At 40.5% G+C, this 27167-nt stretch overlaps 2 protein-coding genes and 1 long non-coding RNA gene across 7 annotated transcripts in view; 2 read left to right on the forward strand and 1 right to left on the reverse strand.

Moving 5' to 3' along the window:
• The window catches only part of Mtfr1 (mitochondrial fission regulator 1), a 39404-nt gene extending 39105 nt beyond the window's left edge, over positions 1–299 (reverse strand). Inside the window, exon 1 of the mRNA XM_013518201.1 lies at positions 210–299. The gene's annotated coding sequence lies outside the window, so the exon portion shown is untranslated. The remainder of the gene's footprint in view (positions 1–209) is intronic.
• Positions 300–1562: 1263 nt separating this feature from the next.
• On the forward strand, positions 1563–15308 carry LOC102020963. 2 transcript variants are annotated; one of them, XR_262268.1, is made up of 4 exons: positions 1775–1797; positions 2253–2289; positions 6466–6883; positions 14942–15308. It is a non-coding gene; the product is annotated as an uncharacterized LOC102020963 (long non-coding RNA). The 2 variants fall into 2 exon arrangements; XR_001235528.1 differs by lacking the exons at positions 6466–6883; positions 14942–15308 and adding an exon at positions 3390–3533 and having other exon boundaries at positions 1563–1797.
• A 2221-nt stretch (positions 15309–17529) lies between these two features.
• Armc1 (armadillo repeat containing 1) overlaps positions 17530–27167 on the forward strand; it is a 32815-nt gene continuing 23177 nt past the window's right edge. Inside the window, exons 1-3 of one of the 4 annotated variants that reach the window (XM_013518216.1) lie at positions 17530–17780; positions 18151–18349; positions 23970–24190. In XM_013518216.1, coding sequence (XP_013373670.1) covers positions 24008–24190 — 183 coding nt within the window. In that variant the 5' untranslated portion in view covers positions 17530–17780; positions 18151–18349; positions 23970–24007. Of the gene's footprint in view, positions 17781–18150; positions 18350–23969; positions 24191–27167 lie in introns of those variants that run through there. The other 3 variants (XM_005392166.2, XM_005392165.2, XM_013518217.1) reach the window with 3 other exon arrangements.

Here is a 27167-nt window from a genome sequence, read left to right on the forward strand (position 1 = left end):
CAGGCCCGAGGCTCCCGGCTGCCCAGGGCCCTCGCCGCCCGGCTCCCTGCGACCGCCGCCAACGCCCCTCTGGCACGCGGAGCCCGCCGCCCTTCCCGCACTCCCCACCGGGATCCTTGGGCTGCTGCCCCGTTACCACGGCGCCCCGCCACAGTCCGGCCCGGGACCACTCTCCTCCCCAACTTTTCCCAGCCGGCAGCCCCACTTACCACCGCCGCGCGGCAGCCAGCAGCTTCTCCAGCGACTCGGGTTTCCAGATTGGCTGTCCCGGGACGTTGCCGCCAATCAGCCAATCCCCGCCCTGAGCCGGGACCACACTGACCAATTAGCTGTCTGCTCCGGCTCGGAGGCGGGCTCAGGGAAAACGCCGGCGGAAGGCGTAGAGACCGTGCGGAGCTCCCGAGGCCGCCTTTCGCTGTCGTTGTGCGCATGCGTGCCGCCCAAAGGGGCGTGTGCTTGCGTGCGGGCTCTGGTTTGTCCTGGTTACTCCGCCCTGGGACTCACTTTCCCGTGTAAACTTTATGCTCTTGGTGTGTGTGTGTGTGTGTGGCTTCGAGCGTGTGAAAGAAGATATGTTGAGCCGTTTTCATCACAAGCTGTGGCTACTGGTGTTCACTAGGCAGATCTTCCCTATGCAGACCTCACATCCGGGGTCGGCTTCTGTTTAGAGGGAGTAGATAGGAGACAAGGTTGCTCAGGGTGGATGAAAACTACTTTCCGTAAGAACTGTTTTCAACTCCAAGACAAATACGCAGGGTGTTTTTCTTTTCCTTTTCTTTTGATCTTTTTGAGACAGGGTCTCACTCTGCAGTTCAGGCTGGTCTTGAACTCACTTTGTAGCCCAGGTTGGCCTCGAATTCACCTGTCTCAGCCTCTCCAGTGCTGGGATTACAAGTGTCCACCACGCCCAGCTTAGGGTGTTTACTTATTCTTCCCTCCTTTCTCTATTTCCAATGTATGGAATTTTGAAAAAGATGGAAATGACATTCTGAGAGCAATATTTAAGATCTCAAGAATTGACAGTATTAAGAATGACTTCGGTTTCAACCATGCTTACATTTTTTAAAAAAAAAGTTTAAACATTCTTAACACTGCATAGAATTAAAACCACATAGGATGGGGGAGTGAGCTGTGACTGCTCTGCTGACTTCTTTGGATGTCGTTCTAAATAAAGGTTACTATTTAAGAAAAAAAGCCTTATTTTCCTGTCTCTATTTCCAGCATTCATTTAGTCTGATTCATTGGGGCATGTAATTTTTTAAATATTTGAATAGGATAGTCTATCAAATAATCTTGTAAAAATATGCGCATTTCATGTACAGTTAGCTGTATTCAGCATGGTAATGTGTGTAGGAGTGATGCAGTATTAATAGGTAGGAGGTAAGCGCCATCAATATTTCTTTTTCTGTTTGTTTTTGGTGATTACTGTAGCTATGTTGCCCAGGCTTGATCCTCCCACTTCTGGAGAAGCTGGAATTACACACATGTTCCTCTCTGCCTGCCTCGATATTCTTTTTGACCTTTCAGGAATTATACTGATTGGCAGTCTCTCTTACCTCCCATTGCAGTTTTTCCTAGAGGTTGTTGAACAGACTGGCCCTGGGGCTTGATGTTCTTGCCCTGGCCAGCCAGGCTTTTCCTGGCCAGGGTTTCCCACCTTCACAAAGAGCTTTAATTCATTTACTCAACAAGGGCTTCTTGCGGGCCTACTATGACAGCACAAAGATTTTTTTTTTTTTAAGTTTTGAGGGCTCTTCTGCAATGTAGCAAGGCTCACATGCTGAGTGAGCCTACAGGGTAAGAGGAAGAGAGAAACCCAAATTTAACCTGTGGGATCAAGTGTCATAAAGGAACTAGGGATGGGCCTAGGAGATATATCCAAGCCTGTAGATTGGCTCAGGGAACACTTTAGGCGGGAGTGAGTACCTGGTTTGAGCTTCCTGAAAGATCGAAAGCCTCTGAGTTGAATGGCTGGAGACAATAGGCAGTTGCCATTCTGGCAAAGGTCACTTGTTTGCTGTTCTGAGATATGTTAGGGTGAATTGATGGCTGAACTAATACTTGTGCTTTAGGGCCTGAAACTTGCATCAGCCCTTTCCAAGGCCCAAGGGTAGACCTGACCTCTGAGTTCACATGGTCAGATGTTATATTCTATGTTTTATCAGGAAAATGTCTGAAAGCAACCCTCCAAAGGAAACCAAAGAATGGTCTTTTCATTTCCAACTTTTCTTTCACGTTTCACTTTGCCCTAGATTCCCTGGAGTGGCCCTGGACATCTTTGAGATCTGGGTAAGAAAAAATAAAACTGACCTTGGGCTGCTTTGTGATAGGTCATTGTTGGGTCTCCAGATGGTAGAATGACTTCTAGGAATTCTCCTAGCCAAGTGGCACGCTGCTTTAATGCTGCGACACAAAGGGCCTATTAACGTTTCTTCTGGCACCTGGTGCTAGAAGTATGTGGCTAATGGAGGACAAAGCGGGTTTTGTAGGTGCTGAGTCTAAAGCTAATCCAGGGAGAAATCATTCAGTCACCACACTTTTTAAAATTGTAGCAAGAGCCAGGTGTGGTGGCTAATGCCTGTAACCCCAGCACTCGCGAGACTGGGGCAGGAGAATGACTGCAAGTTTGAGGTCAGCCTGGGTTACATAATGAGTTCAAGGCCAGCCTGAACTACAGAGTGATACCCTGTCTCAAAAACCCAAAATAATAATAATAATAATAATAATTAATAAAATTGTAACAAGATGCTTTGCTTTGTGTTTTTAATAAAGTTTACTTTAGAATAATTTTAGATTTACAGAATAGTTGCAAGAGGGCACAGAAAATTCCTGCATACCCCTTGCCCAGTTTCCCCTCGTTATGGCTGTGTCTAGATCCTTCCCCTCAAAGTCTCATGCAGTCATACGTGGGGCTTTTTCAGAGGTGGCTGGATCTAGAGTGTGTGATGCTGGAATTGATTCATAGTGCAATGCTATGCTCAAAGGCACTAGGATTAAGGGTGTGAGCGCCACCCATTCTGAGTTGCCTGGATAAGATATAAGGGATAGAAAGAGCTGTGGTCGGCCTTTACTTGTTTTGTTACCTTCTGCCTACCAGGAGCTATTTCTCTCCTGTGATACCTCTCTGCCAAGTCATCCTGCTTTAGAGACAGCCAATTATGTACTGAAACCTCTACAAACTGTGAGCTAAATAAACCTTTCTTCCTTTAACTTCTGGGTTTTAGGTATTTTGTCTCAGTGATGAGAAAAGTAACTAAGACATCCCTAAAGCTAACATCTTCCATTACTGTGATATGTCTACAAAACCAAGCAACCAGCATTGGTAGATTATGATTGATTATACTCTAGACTTTATGTGATTTGTAACTACCTCCTGTTTTCTGTTCTAGGACCCAATCCAAGATGCCGTGTTGCATTCAGTCATCATATCTCATTAGTCTCTGGTCTGCAACAGTTTATCTTAGCCATTTCTTATTTTCATGACCTTGATGTGACCATGACAGTTTGAAGTCCATCTGGGTTAGGTATTGGGTAAAATATCCCATGACTTGAATTTGTCTGATGTTTTTCTCATAAAATTAAACTATGCTGTAAGGTTTGAGGAGAATACACAATGAGATGCCTTTCTTATGATACCAGCATAATTTATTACTAGTGATTTAACCTTGATCATTTGACCATGGTACTGTTTACGAGTTTCTCCACTGAAAAATTACATTTTTTCCTCCTTTCGAAATCTCTTCTTGGAGAACAAGTTACTAAATTCTTCCCAGTCTCTAGAGGAATTATATGTATGTATGTATATATATGGAGAGAGAGGGAGAGATTTGGTACCAGGAATCAAACTCAGGGCCTTGTGCTTGATAGGCAGTCACTGTACCCCTGAGCTATAACCCCGGCCCCTAGGAGAGTATAATATTAAACTTCAAGTCCTAGATAGAAATATCTGCATACATGAATTGGAATTGTTCTTTAAGGAAAAAGTGATAGGTTATTGTTGGGTCTCAAGATGGTGGAATGATGTCTAGAAATTCTCCTAGCCAAGTGGTACACTATGATTCATTCCATTCATTTATGTTCAATCATTTGTATAGACTTCTGTATATTTATTTCAGGCTTTGTCTTAATTTATACCATGATTTTTATTTTGTTGCTCAGATTGTTCCAGCTTTGACTACTGGCAGCTCTTATATTGGCTTATGTGTCTCTTTTTCTGTTTGTTTGTTTGTTTGTTTGTTTAATCTCTTTTCTAGCTGGGCGTAGTGGCACACACCTGTAATCCCAGCACTTGGGAGGCTGAGGCAGGAGGATCGTTGCGAATTTGAGGCCAGTCTGGGCTACAAAGTGAGCTCAAGCCCAGCCTGAACTGCATAGTGAGACCCTATCACACAAAGAAAAAATAATAATAATAATCTCCTTTCTAGAACTTCAAGATGCTCCAAGCTCATCTTATATATTTACTGTTCCTTGAATCAGTCATTTCCCCAAGGAGAAATGGAATAGTATTTAGACACCAAGATCTAGGCACTAAGTATGCTCATTGCCACTAGAATGTCTTTGAATTGAAATAGAGCCAGCAAATATATTACTTCCTTGATTTAGGGGCTGGGGATTTAGCTCAGCAGCACAGCACTTGCCTGGCAAGCGCAAAGTCGTGAGTTCAATTCCCGGTACCAGAAAAAAAAAAAAAAAACAAAAAAAAAAAAGAAAGTCCTACTTCCTTGATTTATAATTTTTTATTTACATCTCTTGTGATAGCCTTAAAGTGATCCCAATGAGCTCTACCTCCTGCTAAACTCACCCTTGTATGAACCCTGCTCCCTAAAAATAGACCAATCCTAGTGACTTGCTTTGATTTTTTATTTATTTATTTATTTTTTTATTTTGGTCTTTTTGAGACAGGGTGTTGCTATGCAGTTCAGGCTGGCCTTGAACACACTGTGTAGTCCAGGTTTGCTGTGAACTCGCCACAAGCTGCCTGACTCATCCTCCCAATGCTGGGATTACGGGGCAAACCACCCAGCTCTGTACCTGGATTTCTGATACATAGAAACTAGGAGGTAATAAATGATTCTTGTATAAAGCTGGTAAGTTTTTCTTTTCAGTATTGAAGATCAGACCCAGAGTTCATGCAGGCAAGGCAAGTGCTCCACCACTGAGCTTCATCCCCAGCCCTTTTTATTTATTTAAGACAGTTTCTCACTAAATTGCCCAGGTTGCCTCAAGTTTATGAATTTGCAATCATCCTAAACTAACCTCCCAAGTAGCTGGGATTACAGATGAGTAAACAAATTTTGTACTAATTTACTAGAAAGCAATAGATAATTTATGCAATTTCTGTCTCTTCTTGACGATCAATAGTTCTAAATTTTCACTTTGGAGCTACTTAAAAATATGTATATAGAAGAACTCCCTACTTAGAATAATAGGTGATGTTTATTATTTCAGTACTGAGAATTGAACCCTGGAACATCACCCTGAGGTACATTCCCCAACCATTTTTGAATTTGAGACAAGTTTTTGCTAAATTGCTAAGCTGCCCAGGCTGAGCTCAAACTTGCAGTCCTCCTGCCTCAGCCTCCCAGAGTGCTGGGATTATAGGCATGTGCCACCAAACGCAAAGTAGGTGATTGTTCTTTAAATCTAAGTTTGGAGACAAATATAGAAAGTCACCAGTCCATTTGGAGGATGTTAAAAGAAATAGACGTTTTAATTTTTGTTTGTATATATTTGATCCTAGAGTTTTTGACTAAATTGATGGCTTAATTTTCTTTACTTAATCCAGAATAACTGGAACTTTGTGTGCTGTTTGCAACATGGATTGAATAGACGAAGAAGAATCAGAGCTCTCTTCCTATGGGACTTGAAAATGTCCCTTGACGTTTCTGTGTGTCCAAATTCCCAACAGAAAATTAGAGGATTATAATGCTATGATTTAGGCAAAAAGATGTATTTGTTATTAGGTATATGAGACAAAAGAGAGGCGACCAAGACTGCTTTTGACAAAAGTTCATTTTCCCATAAATCCATATTGGTAAACAGGCTGTGTTCTGTTGCAGAAAGAGTATGAATTTTAGAATCAGATAGAGCCAGCATGCTCAAAATATTCATCTGGTACCGAGCAGTAGTGTGCCCTTGGGAAAGCCAGGCTCTGGGTTTCATTTTCGTGATCTGCACACTAGGAGTAGTAGTCACCTTAGAGTACCCTTATGGACCAGTTGTGTAATATTTATTTCTCAAATGCTAAACACAATCCAGAATTATCAGAAGGGAGCCAAAAAATCACCATGAAAGACATGGATTGAGCTCCTATGGTTTTGATCTGGTGGTTATTAGGTTTAATGACATCCCATTTGATGAGAGAAGTTGAATAATCTGCAGGATTTATATATCTTCCTAGATTTAAGGCACTCCCCCCCCCCTCTCTCTCTCTCTCTCCTTGTTCTGCTTTTATCTCTTTTCCAGCTCTGATTGCTTCTGTATGGAAAATGTAACACATTGCAATGAACTTCAAGAGGTCCTGCATTAGAAAACTTCTGGGAATATGGTGGGGGATGCTGAATATCTTAGAAACAGGGTTTCCGAGACTTGCTATCCAGACAGTGAAATATAGCAATGTGAAGAAGAGAAGAAGGAGCAAGTGGGTCCCCAGGACCCAGCAAGGATCTGAAGTGGTAACTGAAGTCCACAGGGAGAGTGAAGAGGGAAACCTCAAAGCAGCAAAGGAGATGGCAAGTGGCAGTTTTACCTGAGCCCTGACTCATTGTGTGGAAGGAGCAGCTCAAACCTGCAGACCCATGGTGACTACTGCTGACCTCAGAGGCCTCCATGGAGAAACACACCAGTGGAACTGAGCAGTGGACACAGAGGACTGCAGTGACTGGTGAGTTATTTGGGTTCTCCCAGGAGAGGGCAGTTGTCCAGCAGCCATGTTGGAGAGAGACCAACTGACCTCAGAACTCAAAGCAGCTGCAGGCTGGCTCCATCCAGCAGCTATAGTTTCAGGGTGAGGTAGAACTGAGTTCAAGTCCACAGGAGATCAAGGAGCCAAGTTCAGGCTTCCAGGAGGGCACACTGTGTGTTGCAGACTAGGTAAATTGGATTCCAGCCTCATAGCCAGAAACCAGCCCGAACATCAGCAGAACTAAAGGTGCAGGTTTGCTGAGATTATCCACTACCCGCCTTAAATCCACAGTTGACTTCTTGGGATTAATCAACATGAATCTGGGCTCTGTCTGCCCACACTGTCTACCAATGATAGCAGAGACATGCCCTGAAGTGGACATTATTTCTTTCTTCCTTTATTTTTGTTTTTGTTTTCTCTTTTTTTGTTCTTGCTTTTTATCTGAGTGTCAACATTGTTTCTTGTTTTTAGTGTTGTTTTCAAACTAATAACCTCACCCTTGCCAGGAAGGCAAGCGCTTTTGCCACTGAGCTATCTCCCTTGCCCCCTTTTAAACAAGGTCTCACTATGCAGTTCAGGCTGGTCTCGAACTTTGTAGCCCAGGCTAGCCTTGAACTTGCAATGATCCTCCTGCCTCAGCCTCCCAAGTGCTGGGATTGTAGGCATGCCCTACCATGCCTGGCTCTTTTTTTAAAAACCCCTATTTATTTATTTTTTGGTGGTACTAGGTATTGAACCTAGAGCCTTATGCTTGCTAGGCAAGGGCTCTATCCACTGAGCTATCTCCCCAGCATGTTGTTATTGTTCTGTTCTTGTTTGCATTTCTTCCTTATCTCTTTCCCTTCTATCTTCTTCATCACTTTCTCAAAGTTCATGTAATCTTCATCTTCCAACCTTGCTTCTAATCCTTTCCTCTTCTATTTCTCTATTTTTCCTCCTAAACCTTTTTAAAATTTCTCCCATAAAATTGCCATACTGAGGGCTTATTTAGTGCATACAATTTTCTGGTTCTTTTTTTCTTTTGTTGTATAACCACAAATTAGTTCATATGGTTAAATGTGGCAAATTAATAGTTACCTCAGTTTGTCATTTTCTAGGCTGTGTTTCATACTATTATTGCTGACTGTACCCCTTTAGCCAAAGTGACATAATTATTCTAACCAGTTGTCCTTGCTGAACAAATATGATAATCCAAAAATATGATAGGTCAGTGGCAAAGAATGAGGGGCTGGATAAAGTAGGCAGCAACTTCTCATCCCAATAAACTGAAGTGGTAGGACCTTGCAGCAGACTCAGAATCCAAAAGTCAGCTACCCTTGACATCTCTGACAAGGAGTTATTACCTAAGAGTTCTCAATATTAGTAATAAAGCTACTTTCCAAAAGCAATTTACAGCTGGGGATTTAGCTCAGCGGCACGGCACCTGCCCAGCAAGAGTGAGGTCATGAGTTCGATTCCTGGTACCAGAGAAAAAAAACAGAAAAAAAAAAAAATTTACAAGCATCAATGCAAGAATTAAGTTAAAAAAAAAAAAAAAAGAAAATGAGAAGACACTTAAGCAAGGTGCCACCCCAGAGTTCCAGCTTAACAAAGACAAGCATGAGGGCAAATAAGGTGAAGCAATCAGAAAGCCACCCACCTGGAATCTCTGACGACATGAAAAATCAAATAAGCACTAACACAGTTGCTATGCAGGATGTTAATACTCCACTTTCACAAGTTGATAGATCACCTAGACAAAAAAAATCAACAAAGAAATATCACAAGTGAACCAACTTTCCAATAAATGGATTTTTTTTTTTGGTATCAGGAATTGAACTCATGACCTTGCACTTGCCAGGCAGGCACTGTGCCAGTGAGCTATATCCTCAGTCCCAAATGGATTTAGTAGATGTCTACATAGTGTTCCAGCCCACAACATCAGAATATACATTCTTCTCAGGTGCACATGGGATGGTCTCTAATGCAGACCACATACTAGCTCATAGAACATACTGAAGTAAATGCAGGGGAATTGAAATTATCCTGTGGATTTTATCAGACCATATTGTAATGAAATGGAAATAAATGGCAAAAGAAACCACAAAAACTACTATCTTTTAGTACTCTTTGTAAGGTTGGTTTGGCATTCATGAAGTTCTTCAGTTGTGCTTTGTCATGGAAATATTTTATTTCTCCGTTAAATTTGAAGGATGGTTTGTCAGGATACATCAGTCTTGGTTGGAAGCTATTTTGTCTCAGGACCTGTAATACTTCACTCCAAGCTCTTCTCAACTGGATGGTTTTGTGTTGAGAAATCTGCTGTGATCCTGATGGGCTTTCCTTTATAGGAGATCTGTTTCTTTTCTCTAGTGGCTTTTAATATTCTGTTCTTTTGCTGAATGTCTGGGATCTTGATTATTATATATCTGGTGTAACTTTACTTTGGTTATGACTAGTTGAGTTCTAGATGCCCCACTTATCTGTACATCAGAATATTTTTCCATGCTTCAGAAATTTTCTGCTATTATTTCTACAAATACTCTTTTTATGTCATTTGTGTTGCCACCTGCTGTTTCGTTAACTCCTATTAGTCTTACATCATTTCTCTTTGCATTGTCTTACAGCTGTTTATTTGATTTTTCCTGGTTCCTTGTTAATTTTAAGAGATCTTTCCTCTCACAATCGTTAGCTGCCATGCTGTCTTCAAGATCTGAAATCCTATCTTTGGTTTCATTCAAGTGGTTTGCCAGCTTTCAGTGGAGGTTTTGATTTCCTAGATATCTCTTTGAATCTGTTTCATGCATTCTAGTTCATGCCTATATTTTCCATTTAACGTCTCCATCAGTTTCCTATGCTCATCTATTTTTTTATATATATCTTCTTTAGATGTGCTGAGCAATTCTTTCATTATTGTTGTTATTTCATTCTTTGCCTGAGAGATTATTTCTGATTTGATGTCTTCTATGACCTGATGGAGTTGTTTCTTTACTTCCATTGCAATCATTTCAGCAATTTCAGGTGTGTGTTTACCAAGTTCTCGTGTGTCAGTGTCTCCTGGACTTGTTCTGAGTGGGGTTGGAGTTCTGAGATTGCATTTTAGTCCTTCATCTTGTCATTTTTGATGCCAGAGACAGAGCACCCACTCTCCCTCTTCCCTGGCAGCTCAGCAAAGGTCACTAGCATCCCTACTTTTCCTGGTGGTCATACTTGCCCTTCAGTGGCTGCCAAGATGGGCTGCTCATTCTAGGGTCTTTTGGTGGTTGGTGGAGTGTACCTAGTTCTTGCAGGTGCCATATATGAACCGCAATGTCGGCAGATCACAGACTGCCTGATCCAGTGTCCCCAGGCAGATAAGGGCACGCGTATGACCCAGAAGTGGGCTGCACTGGTGGTGTGATCATAGACTGCTTGGTCCTATGTCCCTAGGCAGTTCAGGGCCCAGGCAGAGCCCAGACATGTACCACAGGTCAGCAGTTCATGGACTGCCTGATTCCATTTCTTCAGGCAGCTCAGGCTGGCACAGGAGCCAGATGTGGGCTACACTGGCGGTGATCATGGATCGCCTGTTTCTGTGTCCTCCAGGAGGTCTGCATGCCCACAAAGCCCAGATGCGAACCATGGTGTCAGCTGTTCATGGGCCACCTGATCTAATACCTCAGGTGGTGCAGGGCATGTGCAGGGAAGGCCCAAACACGAACCCTGACGTTAGCGGTTCGTGGGCCTTCTGAGCCAGTGTGTCCTGGCTGTGCCGGGTGCCTGGAGGGTGGAGACACAGACTGTTAGTGGTTCTTGGGCCTTCTGAGCCAGTATCTCCTGGCTGCACCGGGCACATGGAGGGTGGAGACACAGACTGTAATGGCAGCAGGATCTGGGGTCGCCCGCTCTGTCCCTGGGAAATAGGTGGGGTCTACCTGGTTCTCTCAGTCCTCAGGTGTGAATGGTGATGTCAGCAGATCAAGGACTGCCTGAATCTGTGTCTCCAGGCAGCTTGGGGAATGCACACGAGCCAGATGTGAGCTGCACTGGCGGTGATCGTGGACTGCCTGTTTCTGTGACTTGGCACAAAACCAAACAGCAGTGTCAGTAGTTCGTGTACCGCCTGATCTAGTACCTCAGGCAGCACAGGGCGTGCACAGGGAGGGCCCAAGCATGAACCCCGGGGTTAGTGGTTCGTGAGCCTTCTGAACCAGTGTCTCCTAGCTGCACCAGGAGCTTGGAGGGCAGAGACGCAGCCCAAAGCTTTCATATTGATCTACATTCCCATCCTTTAAATTTTCTTTGTTTAATTTAGAGCTGAGTCTCACTAAGTCACTAAATTCCACAGGCGGGGCTCAGATTTGTGACCCTCTTGCCTTAGCCTCCCACAGTGCTGGGATTACAGACATTCATCACCTCCTCTGGCTCCAAGTTTCCTTAATTGCTGTTCAAAGCAAAAAACAAAAGAATCTATTAAAAGCGGATATTGTTGCAGGACATTATCATTTCCATCTGTGTTAGTCAAGTAAATCTCTGCACAAATATGTATTTCACCATCGTGTCTAATGAGGCTGAACTATTTCAATTTTGTTGTTTAATTTTAGGTGTATTTTTTTGTTCTGAGCTTTTTTGTAATGTTCTAGACTTACTACTGAACTAATTAAACTATTTTATTCTTCAATCAGTATATCAAGTGGCAGAAAAGTTCTGTATTCAAATAAGTATACAGATCACACCCTTACCAAAATGTGTCATTCATTTCTGTAAAGCAGCCCTTGGTATCAACCCTGATCCATGGGGCTCTTTTTTGTGTATGTGTGCTACTGGGGGCTGAACCTAGGCTTGTGCATAGGCAGGTGATCCGCTACTGAACTATCTTCCCAGCCTTCTTTATTTTTTATTTTAAAGTGGTATCTCAATAAATTACCCAGGCTGACCTCAAACTTGAGATCCTCCTCCCTCAGGCTCTTGAGCAGCCAGGTTTATAGGCATGCACCACTATACCTGGCTTATGTATGTTTTGCTTTTAAAATTGCAATTATGGAAAATATCACACGTACACAATAAGAAAAAAAAATTCTAAGAATCCTCCTGTCCAAAAGCCAGTTTCAATAATCAGCAGCTCATAGCAACTATTTCTTCTAGAGAATTTCCCATCTTCTGATTCTTTTGAAACTCATCTCCGATAGGTCCTCCCACCCATAAATATTGTAACATGTATTACTAAAAGACAGGGAGCCTTCTAATTTTTTTTTTGGATTCTTTTTTAAAAAGCATAAGCACCATTATCAGGCCTAAACCATTAATTAGTTCTTAATATGAAATTACTGCTCAAATTCAAATTTGTCTGATTGTTTTTTTAAATATAACTAGTTGGTTTAATTGAATGAGCATCCAAAAAGAGCAACCTATTGCATTTGTTGATATATTTCTTAAAATTTTTTTGTTCTACAGATTCTACTCCCCTCCTTTCTGTTTTGTTGAAGAAAATGGTTTTTGTTCTCTAGACATATATTTACCTTTAGGTAAATTAGGATTACCTTTAGGATTTTTCTAACTGTATTGTGTTGGTGACATTGAACAAGTTCTCCTATTTCTTTTTATTTTTGATAAACTGGTAATTAGATGTAAAGGCTTGATCTTCTGCAGGTAGTTTTCTGGCAAAAAGGAACATAATTCATATGTTTCTCTTCTTTGTAACAGTATCAACTATTGATGATCTACATAGATCCATGATCTCATTAAGAGATCATCCCCTTTCATTTGTGAGCTAGTTATACTGAGAAACATTTATCAAGAGAAGCAGGTGAAATTTTTTTCTTTTCTCTTTTTCTCTCCCTCCTTTCCTCATCTTGCTAGGGATAATGCTCCTCCACTAAGCTATACCCCCAACAAAATGCTTATCTCTAAATATTTCCAAGTTTCCAAAATAATTATTTTGTATTCACTATTTTTGTTACCTTCAAATACAGTTCTTACTGGGCATGGTGGCACATGCCTATAATCCAAGCACTTGGGAGGCTGAGGCAGGATAATCATTGTGCGTTTGAGACCAGCCTGGGCTACAAAGTGAGTTCAAGGCCAGCCTGAACTGCATAGTGAGACCCTGTCTCAAAGAGACAAAAAAAAAAAAAAAAAAAAAAGAAATATAGTTCTTATAAGCAAGGAATATTTAATGATTGATCCCAACCAGTACATTTTTTCTTTTACTTTTCTTTCTTTTTTTCAGTATCAGTAATACAATATTACCATAACCAATCAACTTTTATCAGATCTTTTCTAGAGAGTCGATTTTGATACAGAAAGAAATTAGAGTGAATTTACGTTTGTGAAATATATTCTAGACACAGATTATGTTCTCTCACATACAGTATTTAATTGTTTCAGAAGTCTTGGTAGTAGGTGCTATAATCTCTGTTTCTACAGAGGATGAAACTCAGGTCCAGAAGCCTGCAACTAGTCCAGAGTCATACAGAGAGCAAGTGACTGGAGTCAGTCTCATGTGATCCATATGATGCCATGCAGCCCTCTTAATGGGCTCTTATAGACACTAAGCCTTTAAAGAGATCTCGCTGGTTTTTCCTTGAGCTTCTTGTCTTATATTTTATCGCAGAACCTGCTCATTAGTAATTGTTTCATAACCCAAGTTTGTCACTCTCATAGTTGGAAAAGCAGTTCCCCGGAACTTCTAAATACCCTTTCGCTTTATGGCATAATACATAGCTGTAAAAACTGTTGTTGAATATATTTTATTACATTTACTTGCATAATTTTAAGGTTGGGATATGGCCAGCTTGCACTTGCCTAAGATGTATAAGGGCTTGGGTTTGATTCCTAGCACTACAAGGAAAAAAAAACTGCATGTGATTCTACTTAATGTTAACTAATCATGTTATATATAAATGTTTTTTATTTTATGGAAGAAAAGGTGAAACAAAATTTCATAGCAAGATGATAGGAGAATAACAATCTTTAATACATTGCATATTATTATCTTTAAAGTAGTTACCCGGAGTACAGGATATGGGCATAAAAAATTCCCCAATCTATATTAGCACAAATCTTCCTTTTCTATGAACCAAAAGACACTCATAGTATAACTAACTTGCATTTTTTCTGCCTTTTCCCTTCCTTTCCCCTTTCCTCCATTCTAGCTTAAAATTATACTTACACACATCTTCTTCATCCCCCTTGTCTTTTCTTTGTATGATTGATTTTGTTTTCCAGATGTTGTCCCATTTGTATCATCTGAAAACATGGATTGCCTCTTTTCATATATTTCCACGCTCATATCTAAACTTACTTGTATGAACATCTTCAAGGTTTCATTTGTTATGATTTTCAAAAATGAGATAATAATAGATACACTTTTGAGCACTGTTATTGCTTAGTGTATAAATTCTTCCAAGTTCTTTTCTACAGCTTTATTTTTACTAATAGCTCTATAATGATCCATAGCCTGTAGATATATCATGGTTTACTAAAACAGTGCACTATTGATGAATTCATTGGATGTGGTTTTTGTTTAGCACTATGAACAATGCTGCAATAAAGACTGTTGGCTGAAAAATAAAATAAAAATAAAAGAAGCAAAGAACCAAAACGAAAGAGATCAGTCTTTATATTTTTATATGCTGATTTTTATTTCCATGATTTAGATTCTTGAAGTCATAATTGTGTCAAAAGTAATATTTTTAGACTAGATTTTGTTGGGTTGCTCTCTAAAATGTTGTGATAATTTACATTTCCATAGAAAATATGGAAAGATCCCACTTCCTACCTGTCATTCTCATCAATGTTGTATCGTTGTGATTTTTGCAGTTTGATCAGCATTCAGTGATTATTCCTTTTTAATCTTAATTTTGTGAGTTTTATTATGTCTTTTCATGCTTATATGCCACATGGATTTTCTCTGTATAAAATGTCAATTTATATCCATTGTCCAATTTCTATATAGTTGGTTATTTCTTTCTTGTTATTACCCTCTATTTGCCCACTGGTAGACAATTTACCCTTAGACTTATTGATATTGCTTATGTATTTTTGCCATATTGAGAAATTACTGCTTTTGTTTTTCAGAGTGCTGGTGGTGACTGAACCCAGTGCTTTGCATGTGCTACATAAGGACTCTACCACTGTACTTTATAAAACAAACTAGATAAGTCCATTTATTTCTTTTTTATTTCTAGGCTTCCAGTCATACATCTCTCCTCCCTTCCCCTGAATCTAAATTGTATGTGTAATCTTCAAGAGTTTTTATTTCATCTGGAATCAATTTTTTATAGTAAATGATGTAATGTATGAATGTAATTTTATTTTCATCCAGATAAATAGCTAGAGTTTCCATTTTAATTATTTCTTATTTATTTGCTTATTTATGGACAGCTCTAACTATGTAGTTTAATCTGGGCTCAAACTCAAGACCCTCCTGCTTTTCCCTCTTCTGTGTTGGAATTATTTCTTTCTTCTATTTTTTTTTTTGGGGGGGTCTTACTTTTGTTGTCCAGGTTGGCCTTGAATTGACTGTATAACCCAGGCTGGCCTCCAACTCCTGGCGATCCTACTGCTCAGTCTCCTGAGTGCTGGGATTATGGGCCTACACCACCATGCCTGGCTGTGTCCTGGTATTAAGAGTGTTCATTGCCATGTCCAGGCATATATATGTATATATTTATATTTGTATTTATATATGTTTACATATGTATATATATTTTATCACCTTTAAAAATACATAGTTGTTTGATAATACATGTGTAGAATTTATGAATATATACACATTGTCTGAACTACATGTTCAAGACAATATTTTTAAGCTGAAAAGTGCTGGTTGATCAGAAAGTTTCAGAAACCCGTGCTGCTTCAACTCCTTAGGATGTGAACCTATTGAGGGTAAGGATTTTTTTGTAATTTTTGAATCCATATGTTAGATTATCTCTTGCACAAGGTATATTTTGAAAAAATGTTTGTTAAATAACCGAATGAATGAAGCTGCCAGTATCTGACACAGTATCATGTGATTTAAGCAACACAACTGTTAAGAAACCTGACATTCCAGCTGTATCCTGTGGTAAGATATCCAAAGCTAAGAACTAGTAGTGACTCATAATGATAGATAGTATAACTTCACTAGTGTCAAATCCAGACACTCTTTATATGGTGATATGAATTATGAAAACCTTAAAGACTTTCCTAAGGCTGGTCATCCATAGGTACCTAGGAAATGTAACTGTGTGTGTGTTTGTGGGTGTATTTTTTGCTTGTTATTTTTTATTTATTTTATTTTTTTTGGAGACAGGGTCTCTCAATAATACAGGAAAATAAGTTTGGTTTTTTTCTAAGATTAATTTCCATTTCTTTGAGACAAGGTCATTATATATTTTAAAATTTAAAGTCAGTGTTTGCCTACCACCACTCATTCTTACGAAAAAGAAGCCATGCCAGACTTGTTTTTGTTATAGGTCAAATAGTATGAAAGCGACCAATGGTTTTGTTTTGTTTTGGTTTGGTTTTTTTTTGGTACCGGGAACAAAACTCAGGACTTTGCGCTCGCCAGGCGGGCACTTGTGCCCCTGAGCTATATCCCTGGCCTCAAAAGAGACCAATGTGAAAGAGGGCTTTATTTTGCTATTGTTGAGTTTATTACAGGAAGATAACCAAGAACAAGGAAATATAAGTAAACTCAAGTACAGTAACCTTTTGTTTTAAAAGTTCACTTATAATCAAAGTATGGGAGATATTAATATAGTATTATATTCCAGGAATTTTCTCATCCACTTTCTCCATTAGAGGCCTTTTAAATTCCACCAAACTTTCATATATTAGTAGCATAGCAGAATCAAACTGTAGACGAGCCAATCAAAAATCTGTTCAGTGAGGTTGAGTGCAATGGATGTATTTTTCTCAAAGATTTGCTTGTGGGATTTAGATTCCACTTCAGAGAAATACTGTACTTTAAAAAATAAAATCCATACTCAAAACCTTCAGTGACTGCTACTGATAAAACAAACATATGACTCTGATAAATAGAAGGCAGTATTAAGAAGACTTCATGATGAAATTTTTTATTAATTGCTTATTGGTACATTTTTAGGTATACATAACGATCGCATTTATTATAGGAAATCTGTGCCTGTACATACCTTAATGCTTTACCCCCATTCCTTTACCCTGCCTTCAAACCTTCTTCCCCTCCTTATTTACAAATTTGAGATAATTCTCTCATCAGAAATTCCTTATAAGTAAAAAAACTTGTTCCAAAAAGAAATTACTTCAAACCAACAAACCCGTACAAACAATAAATGAACAAAATAGAAAAAAAAAAAACAAACTAAAACTTTTTTTTTTGAGATTACGAATTAGGACCCAAGAAGGCGGGTCAAATATGATGAAACTGCTGTATTAGAAATGAAAGGTTCCCTCGCTTTGGCAGCACATATACTAAAACTGGGAAGATACAGAAATGAAAGCGTAGCTAAAGTGACGCTGGGAGTTGTAGTCGAGAAGCCCAGTAGTTTCTGCGCTGGAATCAAAGGGGACGGAAAGTCATGAGGTTCAATCCAGTGTTCTGGGTCCTCATTGGACCTGAGCATTGAACGCTCCATGCATTTGCCTAGTTCACCAATGAATGAGTTAGTCTAAGAAAGCCTTCATGGATTGGATACTTCTCCTCGCGCTGGCCTCATCAGCCAATGGAGGAACAGAACTGACAGAGGCGACAGGGTCTCTGGGGTCGAGTCTGCCGGGCCTCCCCCACCAGCGCCTTGCTCTTTGGCTTCTTCAGTGGGTCTGGGTGTTGGTGGCTGCTCAGGCCGCGGCTGCGCGCCTGGGGCTTGCGGCGCGCCGTCGGGGTCCCCTCGCTCTTCCCGTAGATGTTGCCTTGATGGTTCGGCAGGCTCCGCGCTCGTAAGGCTCTGCAGCGGTAGGTCGGGTCCGGGGCGGCGGACAAAGCGCCGAGCTGGGCAGGCCGCGGGGGACGGCCCCGGCCCGGGGGTCCCGCTTCCGCTCGGGCTCTGCGGCGCGGGGAACGCGGTCCTCCTCGCGTCCTCGAGGAACGCCGTGCCCCTCGCGGCGCCCGGCCTCCGGCGTGTACCAGCCCCAGCCCGGTGATCGTGGGTGTGCTCGCGCCTCTTCCCGTCCTCGCCGGCTGTTCCTCGGGCTGGTGACTTCCCCTTGCGGGAACTTGTGTCTCTTAAGGAGACCCGCGGGTGTGGACGTTTGGTTTAATTCAGGGGAGACCGGTGTTCACATCCCTGTAATTGAAACATATTGGGGCGCATTTATGCTTCCAGCAGCTCCTTCCGTGGAACTCACTGCCCCCCGCCAACTCGGTGGGGACCGGAGTAACACAGCTTAGAGTGTTGTGCCGTTTAGTGCTTGTCGGCGTTCTGTTCATCATCTCGCATCCTGGTGCTCTTTGAACCTGAGGTTCGCTTTGTGGTTGTGTGAAGAGCCCGAGGCTGGCAGGAGGTCGCTGCGCTTCTCAGTAAGGTTAGTTGTGAGCAAGGAGAAAGGCAGATCTAGCGCACTGCTGTTTGTTTTTTTTTTTTTTTTTTTAATAACCATAAATCAATAAGGACGTCGGGTATGTGTGTCTTGTCTACAGCGTTCTTATTGTGCTCACACATAATCTGTGTAAAGTCTAGTTTCCCATTTAATTTTAAAATTTTCTTTGTCTTTTTTGAGACAGGGTCTCACTATGCAGTTCGGGCTGGCTTTGAGCTCACTGTGTAGCCCAGGCTGGTCTCGAACTCGCAGCGATCCTCCTGCTTCAGCCTCCCAAGTGCGGGGATTACGCACCACCACGCCCGGTTTAGAGAGCTGAAAAAAGTCTGAGTCGATTGGTGGGTGTTGGTAAAAGAATCCTTCAGGCACCTGCCTAACTACAGGTGTCTTTCATGTATCTTAACTCCCTGCTTCCAGAAGTGTGACTCCCTGACAGGCAGCACTTGTAATCTTGTTGAAAATGCGGAATCTTAGGCCCTGCTCCATCTACTGAATCAGTATTTATTTTTTAACAAGATCCCTTTGGTGAGCAGAGTGCTTGTTAAAGTTTAGGGAGCATTCATTGTCTTGATGCTGTGCTTGTCCAAACTTAACTGAACAAAAGAGAAAATAAAGTCATACAGTACATATCCGCTTGTATTCTAATAAGCGTGGAATGTGGAAAAACAAGGAAGAAGTTTTTTTAGTGGGGCTGTGATTTTAAAAACAGTAAATTATGTCCGTAGTGGCATTTCTAGCACAGCAGCCAGAAATTGTCACACTAAGCTGCATCCGGAACCTCCGTCCTTGACACCTTTTAAAATTTGAGTAGGGTCTTGCTGAGCTGCTCAGACTGGATGTGAATTTTCTGTCCTCTTGCCTCAGCCTCTCAGAGTGCTGGGATTATAGAGATGCAGTTTAGGTGCTGATTTTAAAAGGACAAAGACTGAGACAAATGATAGATACTAATGGTGACAAATAGAATTTCAAGAAGTTTGTGCTCACACATAATCTGTGGAAAGTCTAGTTACCATTGCATTTAAAAAATTTTTTTTGTCTTTGTGAGACAGGGTCTGTCTATGCAGTTCAGGCTGGTCTTGAGCTCACTGTGTAGCCCAGGCTGGTCTCGAACTCACAGAGATCCTCCTGCTTCAGCCTCCCTAGTGTGGGGATTACGCACCACCACGCCCGGTGTAGTTTCCCATTGTAATATCACCCCACAGTTTTGTTCCAGTTAGCAAGAAACCATCCAGTTAGTTTCTTTGGAAGGAAAGAGTAGACTTGCTGCTGCTTTTGTTTTTTGGTTTTGTTTTGCTTTGCTTTTTCAGTTTATTGATTGTGTTATCTGGTAGTAAGACTGAAACCTACTTCCAAATAACATAATTTTATGTTGCTCAGTGAGGAAAGAAAACCTCTTGTAGAATTTTAATGTCTCATTTTCACCAGAATTACGTGGTGTACTTACTGAGATAAGCCATACCTCCAAAGACTGCTGCCTGGGTCCTGGCTAGTGCCTGGGAATTTGCATTTTAATAATAATCACAGATTATTCTGATACAGGCTGTCTAGGTCCGCAGGTGGTTTTTTTATTGATACGTTTCAGATATACATAGTAATATTTTACCTGTATGTGATATATCTTCTTTTTTTCCCATTCCCCTCCCTTCCCTTCAACCTCTCCTCCTCTCCTTATTTATAAAAGCTTTGTTTCCATTTTTTTCCCTTCTATTCTTTTTTTCTTGACATTAGTGTTTTCAGTAAAACAAATTCATTTGCTCTTGAGCATAAGGTAGAAGAAGGGAGGAGAATGCTTTTTTGTTTTTATTTTATTTATTTATTTTTTGAGACAGGGTCTCACTATGTAGTTCAGGCTGGCATTGAACTGTGTAGCCCAGGCTGACCTCTAACTCTCAGAGATCTTCCTGCCTCAGCCTCCTGAGTGCTGGGATTATAAGCATGCATCACTATGCCCGGTGATTTTTTTTTTGTTTTTAATATATTATGATTCATTGGCTGCTATAAGATTGCTCATATCAGCATTTCAGGTTATTTAAAAATATTTTGAGGTCTGCCCAATTGGGAATGGAAGGGATAGGATGGAATGAATTCTGAAGTAATCATTTAAAGCCATTTTCCAACCTTTGAATGGACATACATCTTATTAAACAACTTCAGTGCTTGATAGAATTATCACAAAACCTCAAAATATATCTAATACATTGGGATTAAAGTGCTAATTTTAGCTTATCTGTCTCCATTTTAACTATTTCATAGCTTGCTCTCATAAAATCAGCCATGTAAACTCTGCAGTCCAAAGAGATATTGATCATTTAACAGGATTGGGTAATGTAGTTAGAAAAGGATGTCAGAGTAACTTGATGTTATCAAAAATACTAAAAGTTAAAAAATAAAAAACCTCTTTAATAGTAAGTAGTTCTCTTTTGAAGGTTTATCAAAAGCCCCCTAACTGGAGGAACAAGTTATAGCTTCTGCCTGCCTTTCCTCCTTTCATTTAGGCCTTTTAGAAGTGTGGCACTTGACCACAGCTCTCTCCATTATGTTCAGTTCTTTGATGACTCTAGTCCTTTCTTAGGAAGCAGCCTTTCTTAGATCGTTTTGAGCCAGAGTCTGTGGGTTTTGAAGCTTGCAAGTTGTAACTATTTTGACTTTTGTTTATCTTAAAGGAGCGGGAAAGTTATACAGACACTACTCTAATGACCCGAGTTCATGTTTTGCAACTAGGTCATTTTGCAATGGTCGATCACTGAGGAATAGTATATAGTATGTACATGACAGTATTCAAAACAGAGAAGTGTTCAGAGGAAACTCCCAACTGATGACTTGCTTTTATTTCTGTAACTCTTATGTGCAGTACTGTAAAATATAACAAAACTACAGTACTGTGTAGTACAATCCGCAAAACTTACAGTACTATGTAAACAAGGTGTATTGTACAAAAAAAGGAGACATTGATACTGTGTAAGCAGGATGTACAGATCTGCCCAAAACAAGATGAGTTGTTGGTGGGTCATAAGCCCTAGCAGTAGGGGCTGGGGATTTAGCTCAGCGGCACAATGCCTGCCTGGCAAGCGCAAGGTTGTGAGTTCGATTCCCGGTACTGGAAAAACAACAACAACAAAACAAACAAACAAAAAACAAATATGAGCAGTTGTTAAACAGGGACTTCATTAAGTGAAGAATATCTGCATATAACTTTTTAAGGCTCATTCTTACTGCATAATTACCCAATTACCTTAGGACACCTTGGATGAGAGTAGACCCTTCTAGTTTCAAGACCTGCATTCTGGAGAAGCCATCCCCCAGAATATTGGTTCCTAACTATGACTTTGCTTTGGGGCTTTTGAACCAATAATTGGCTCTGCAGTTTCCATTTTGAGTAAAACTTGTGCTAGTGATAGCATGTAAAGCTTGCAGGTAAGCTGGCTTGTAAACAGGGTAATGCAAGATGCTGATCATAGAGACATTGTCAGGCAATGTGCCCTCAAATCCCGTAGTATTTGTTTGGTTGTGTGAGACTGGGTCTTGCTCTCTAGCCAGGCTGGCTTTGAACTCGCTTTCTAGCGCTGACGCAGTGAACTCATGGCAGCCCGGCCTCAGTGTGCGGGGCTGGGACTATAGGGCTCCACTGCCCATGCCTGGCCTGAGTCTAGGCTGCACATTCAGTCCGTTGCCCTTGCTTTTATCCTGGTGTTTCAGAGATGATTGTACCAAGAAGAGTATTTTCCTCTTGGGAGAGTTTCCTGCTAATACTATCCTAGTCTTTTTTCAGAGCCCTCTGTTTGCATTTGCTTAGAGTTTTTTTTTTTTCTTTCTTTCTTTTTTTTTTTTGGTGTGTGTGTGTGTGTTTGAGACAGGGTCTCACTGTGTACCTCTGGCCAGCCTTAAACTCACTGTGTAGCCCAGGCTGGCGTTGAACTCACTGTCCTGCCTCAGCCTCCCAAGGGGTAGGATTACCATACTGGGCTGAGGTTTTTTTTTTAATTCATCAGTTTAATGTATTTTATCTAGAATGTGATTTTTGTTTCTTGGCCATATGTCATTAAAGATCCTTAACAGTAGTTTTTAAAATGCCAAGTTATCCTAACACTACTTATTGAATCTTAACTTTTTTCATTGAATTTTTTTTGATGTCATGTAATTTTAAACTTCCATTTATTGAGCATTTATTTTGTGCTAGCCACTAGTTAAAGCTATCTTTTCCCATTTCATCTGGACAATAAGCTATTTGGTAGTTGTTGTGATTAAACCCATTTTACAGATGAAGAAACTGATACAAAGAGTTTAAGGGACTTGCCAAAAGTCATAGTTTTCAAGTGATAGAGCCTGGGTTTGACTAAGTTGGTAGTTTTCTTATATTGAATGCATAAGTAATTTTCTTGGGAGAACTATTTTATCTCTCCCCTTCTTCCATTAGTACTGTTGCTTTATTGTTGTAACTTTGAATATTCTGGTACATAGTAAGGCCAGTTTTCCTTTATTTATTTATTTATTTTTTTGTCTTTTTGAGACAGGGTCTCACTATGCAGTTCAGGCTGGTCTTGAGCTCACTTTGTAGCCCAGGCTGGTCTTGAACTTGCAATGATCCCCTGCTTCAGCCTCCGGAGTGCTGAGATTACAGGGGTGGGCCACCATGCCCAGCCTTTGAATAGAATTTTAACCAAAGATTTTTTTGGACTGACCAGAATGATTTTTTCTCTGTAGCCTTGACAAGGTGGCATTGTTATTGGAGTTAACATTAAACACATCCATTTGTGAAAAGTATGTACACATTTATATTTTTCCCAATGAGGAATATACTGTGTGATTTGGTTAAAGTTGCTGTTTTTGACTTTCTGCATTAATGAAGATTATTCCTTGACATTTTGTTTCTTTGGCTTTTGTATATCTCTGTGACCATTTCCCTGTCTGTTAGATGAGTGACTTCAAATTCTGTTTCCTCCTTCCTGTTGTTTTTTCAGTAGGCATTAGATGAGAGAGACATGACAGGTATGTTTAGATTCACTTCTGATTCACCGTGATATTCCAAACTGTCAGGCACAGGTTTCTGGGCTTCTTCCTCTACAGCCTTGCTTGATGCCTTTTTCTTAGGGAATTTTATCTTTTATAGTCGGTATACTGGTTTTGTTTTGTTTTGTTTTGTTTTGTTCATAGATAAGGACCAAAAACAGAGGAGGCAGAGGAAAAAAACCAGCTATCAGCTGGTCAGTTTTCCCTGAGGCACTTGATATAGGACCAGAAAAGTTCAAGGGGAAAAAAACTGGCAGTGTTACAGTTTGAGAAGTGTAGTAAAGGTTACAAGCTTGAACTGTAAAGATCTTGCTTATTGTGACTGCAGTGTTAAAATATGTATTGCTAAAAAAGGAATTTATTATAATATTGAGGCTGATATATGTTCTTTGAACATTGTGCACACAAAAATAACTTGATTTCTTCAGCTTCTTATGTTGATTTTATTTTTCTCAAACTATGGAATTGCCAATTCTCTTTTTTGTGTGTGGTTTGGATTCATCTGTTTCTTGCTAAAGATGTTGTTATCCTGGTTATTTAACAAGGACACTAATTTACCTTAGTGGCTTAGAACTAATTTTGCAAACCTTTTCTACAGAATTTAAGAAGATTTTATTCATGTGTATGACATAGAAGATGAATTCTTCCTCCTCCACCATGAATGAAGAACCTGATGCTCTATCAGTAGTTAACCAGCTACGGGATCTGGCAGCAGATCCATTAAATAGAAGAGCTATTGTCCAGGATCAAGGATGTCTGCCTGGCCTTATTTTATTTATGGACCATCCCAACCCCCCTGTTGTCCACTCGGCTTTGCTTGTAAGTTGCCTTTAGCATTTTCAATGTTAATCAGAGTTTTAATTTTGCATTGAAGAAATATTTGGAAATGTATTGGAAGACATGGTAAAAAATTAAGAGACCAAACCAAATAATAGTCAGTATTTCTGTATGCAAAACATGCAGAAACTATAGTACATGAATAATCTATTTATACAAATGGTAGCAAGCCACAGTGTTTTTATTCTGTAACATAAGTGGTGGCATACTGTATACATGAAATCTCTACTACTTTCTGTTTTTAATTTACAAGACAATACATTTTGTTTTTTGCAATACTAGGGATTGGACCCAAGAAGCGCTGAGCTCCATCCATACCTTTTTATTATATTTTATGACAGGGTCTTGCTAAGTTGCCCAGGCTGGCCATGAACTTATAATTCTCTTGCCTCAGCCTCCAAGAAGAAGAGATTGCAGGCATCTGCTGTCACCCCCAGCTTGTATTTTTGAGATGGAGTTCTCACTGTTGCTCAGGCTGGTGGTCGTCACACCTGAGCCTCCCAAATAGCTTAGACTATAGGTGTGCACTGCTACACCCAGTCATAACATTTGTGTTTCTTTTGTGGTGCTGAGTGTCGAAGTGAGGGCTTTACAGATGCTGGGGTATCCCCTGGCCCTTGAGCTACAAGAAACCATGAAGATGTTATCTTACCGATCTAGAGAGACACTCAAAAAGGCACTTGTTTGTTTTTGCTACTGGGGCTTGACCCAGGTCCTCACATATGCTAGGCCAGCACTCTGTCACTGAGCTGCGTCTGTGCAGGCTGGCCTCAGACTTGCAATCCTCCTGACGCAGGGTCCTGAGTGGCTGGGATTAAAGTGTGTGACACTTCACCCATGCTGCTTTTAGAACATTTTCATTGCCTGAGAAAGAAGCTACTTTTTACCTTTTGTTCCCTAATCCCACAGCCTCTGTGCCTATATAAGCACCTATCTACTTTCTTTCTGGATTTGCCTATTCTAGCAAGAATGCCTATAGATTTTTCAAATAAACAGAAATTATGTAATACATGTTCTGTTGTGACAAGTTTCTTTCATGTAGCACGTTTTCAGAGTTTATCCATATCACAACGTGTATCAGTACTTACTTTTTGAAGCTGAGTAATACCCCACTGTATGGGTATGACACATTTGGTTTATGTACTCATTAGCTGATGGATGTAGGACTTGTTATTTTAACATGAGGAAGAAAGTTAGGAAAATATAGAAAGTCATAGCTAACAATGCAAAAAGACGCTGGGCGTGGTGGCGCACGCCTGTAGGCCCAGCATTTGGGAGGCTGAGGCAGGAGGAAGATCTCCACGAGTTTGAGGCCAGTCTGGAATACGTAGTGAGTTAAAGGCCGCCTGAACTACATAGTGAGACCCTGTCTCAAAAAACAAAAAACAAAATAAAGCAGAAGGGATTATGTTATGAGTAATGTGGGGGCTAGAGAAACGTGTTAAAGAACAACATAAGGCAACAGACAAATACAGAATGTGGTAATTCCTTTTTTTTTTTTTTGAGAATGTGATAATTTCTTGAGGACAAGTAGTCTGATTCCTTGAATAGTAACTGGCATTGAAAGAAAGGCAGCTGAGGTGGAGGAAGTGATGGTAGTAATTATTAGAGATTTTTAAAAGACTCACAAGGGCCATATCAATCCCATTTTGGAGCCCCATTTAAATAATTTTTTTTTTTTTATCTTTTTGAGACAGTCTCACTTTGCAGCCCAGGCTGGTCTCGAATTCACAACAATCCTCCTGCCTCAGCCTCTCGAGTGCTGGGATTACAGGCGTGCGCCACCACACCTGGCTAAATAATTTTTAAGTATCAGGAAATGAATATGGATATGAGATATTAAAGAATGATCATTACTTCTGCAGGATATTATAATAGTAATACCATTAAGTTACTGTTAAAAATAACTAATTTTCTGGGGATCTCCTGAAATATTTACAATGAGATAATACATTCTCTGATTAGACTTTTTAATAAAACTCTCTGTGGTGGTGATGGGCGGTGGGGTAGATGAAGCAAAATTGCCAAGTAGTTGGTAATTGTTGAAGGTGCGTGATGGGTACGTGGGGTTGGCCACATATGTGTTCTGTTCTTGTGTGCTGTAAAATCTTCATAACAAAATAAGTTTGAAAGAAAGTTAATGTAAGTTTTGCTCACTGTCCTTTATTAAGGACTTAGGATAAAGTTCCCACTTCGTCTAATTTCACAAGTTTGTACAAACTTGAGTTTTCATTGTGGCTTCACCGGGCAAAGTTTAATGGGCAAAACTGACACTGATGTAAAAGTGAACAGTAGTAACAAATAAGAAAAATCGCCTGGCTTCTAGTTTGGATACTGCTTTAGTAAGAAACTAAGGGGCGGAGAAGAGAGAAGGTGTTGGTTTCTACACAGGAGCGTGGGGCCGAAGGAAGTCTTTCTTTGTCGTAGACTGGAATGTCTAAGCTCAGAAGGCAAGGGTGGCCAGAGTAGAAAATTAGAAGGATTTCCTAGTTCCTGAAGATGGGAGAGGTTGCTGCCTGAGGAGGATGGTGAGATTGGTTAGCACTGTTGAGGTACTGATTAGTTTGGTCGCGCTGAATTGCTGTATGACTTGATCATGAAACTCGTTTTTCTCTTTTGGGCCCAGTACAAGTCCTAAGAGGCAAATGGTTGAATTTGTCCAGGGTTTGGCCGGGTGAGAGGCACGGAATGATAAACAAGGAACTTCAGGTTTTATGCAACAGAGTGGGTGAAATGATAGGCTGTGGTGCTGCATGGTAAGGGGAAGTAAAATTACAGAGGAGGAGAGCTAATTCGAGGGCTCAGTGGATAATAGTTGCCAGTGAGATTGAAGAGCAGATGTGGTGTTTTCATAATACCCTTTTATTGTCACAAGTGATGATTGTATGTCCCTTTGTTGTTATTTTAATTTACTCTATGTTTTACACTACACATTTTTTTGTTCTGTTTTGTGAGGTAA

The sequence above is a fragment of the Chinchilla lanigera genome, unplaced genomic scaffold, assembly GCF_000276665.1.
Source record: "Chinchilla lanigera isolate Chin_1 unplaced genomic scaffold, ChiLan1.0 scaffold00043, whole genome shotgun sequence".
Taxonomy (NCBI): domain Eukaryota; kingdom Metazoa; phylum Chordata; class Mammalia; order Rodentia; family Chinchillidae; genus Chinchilla; species Chinchilla lanigera.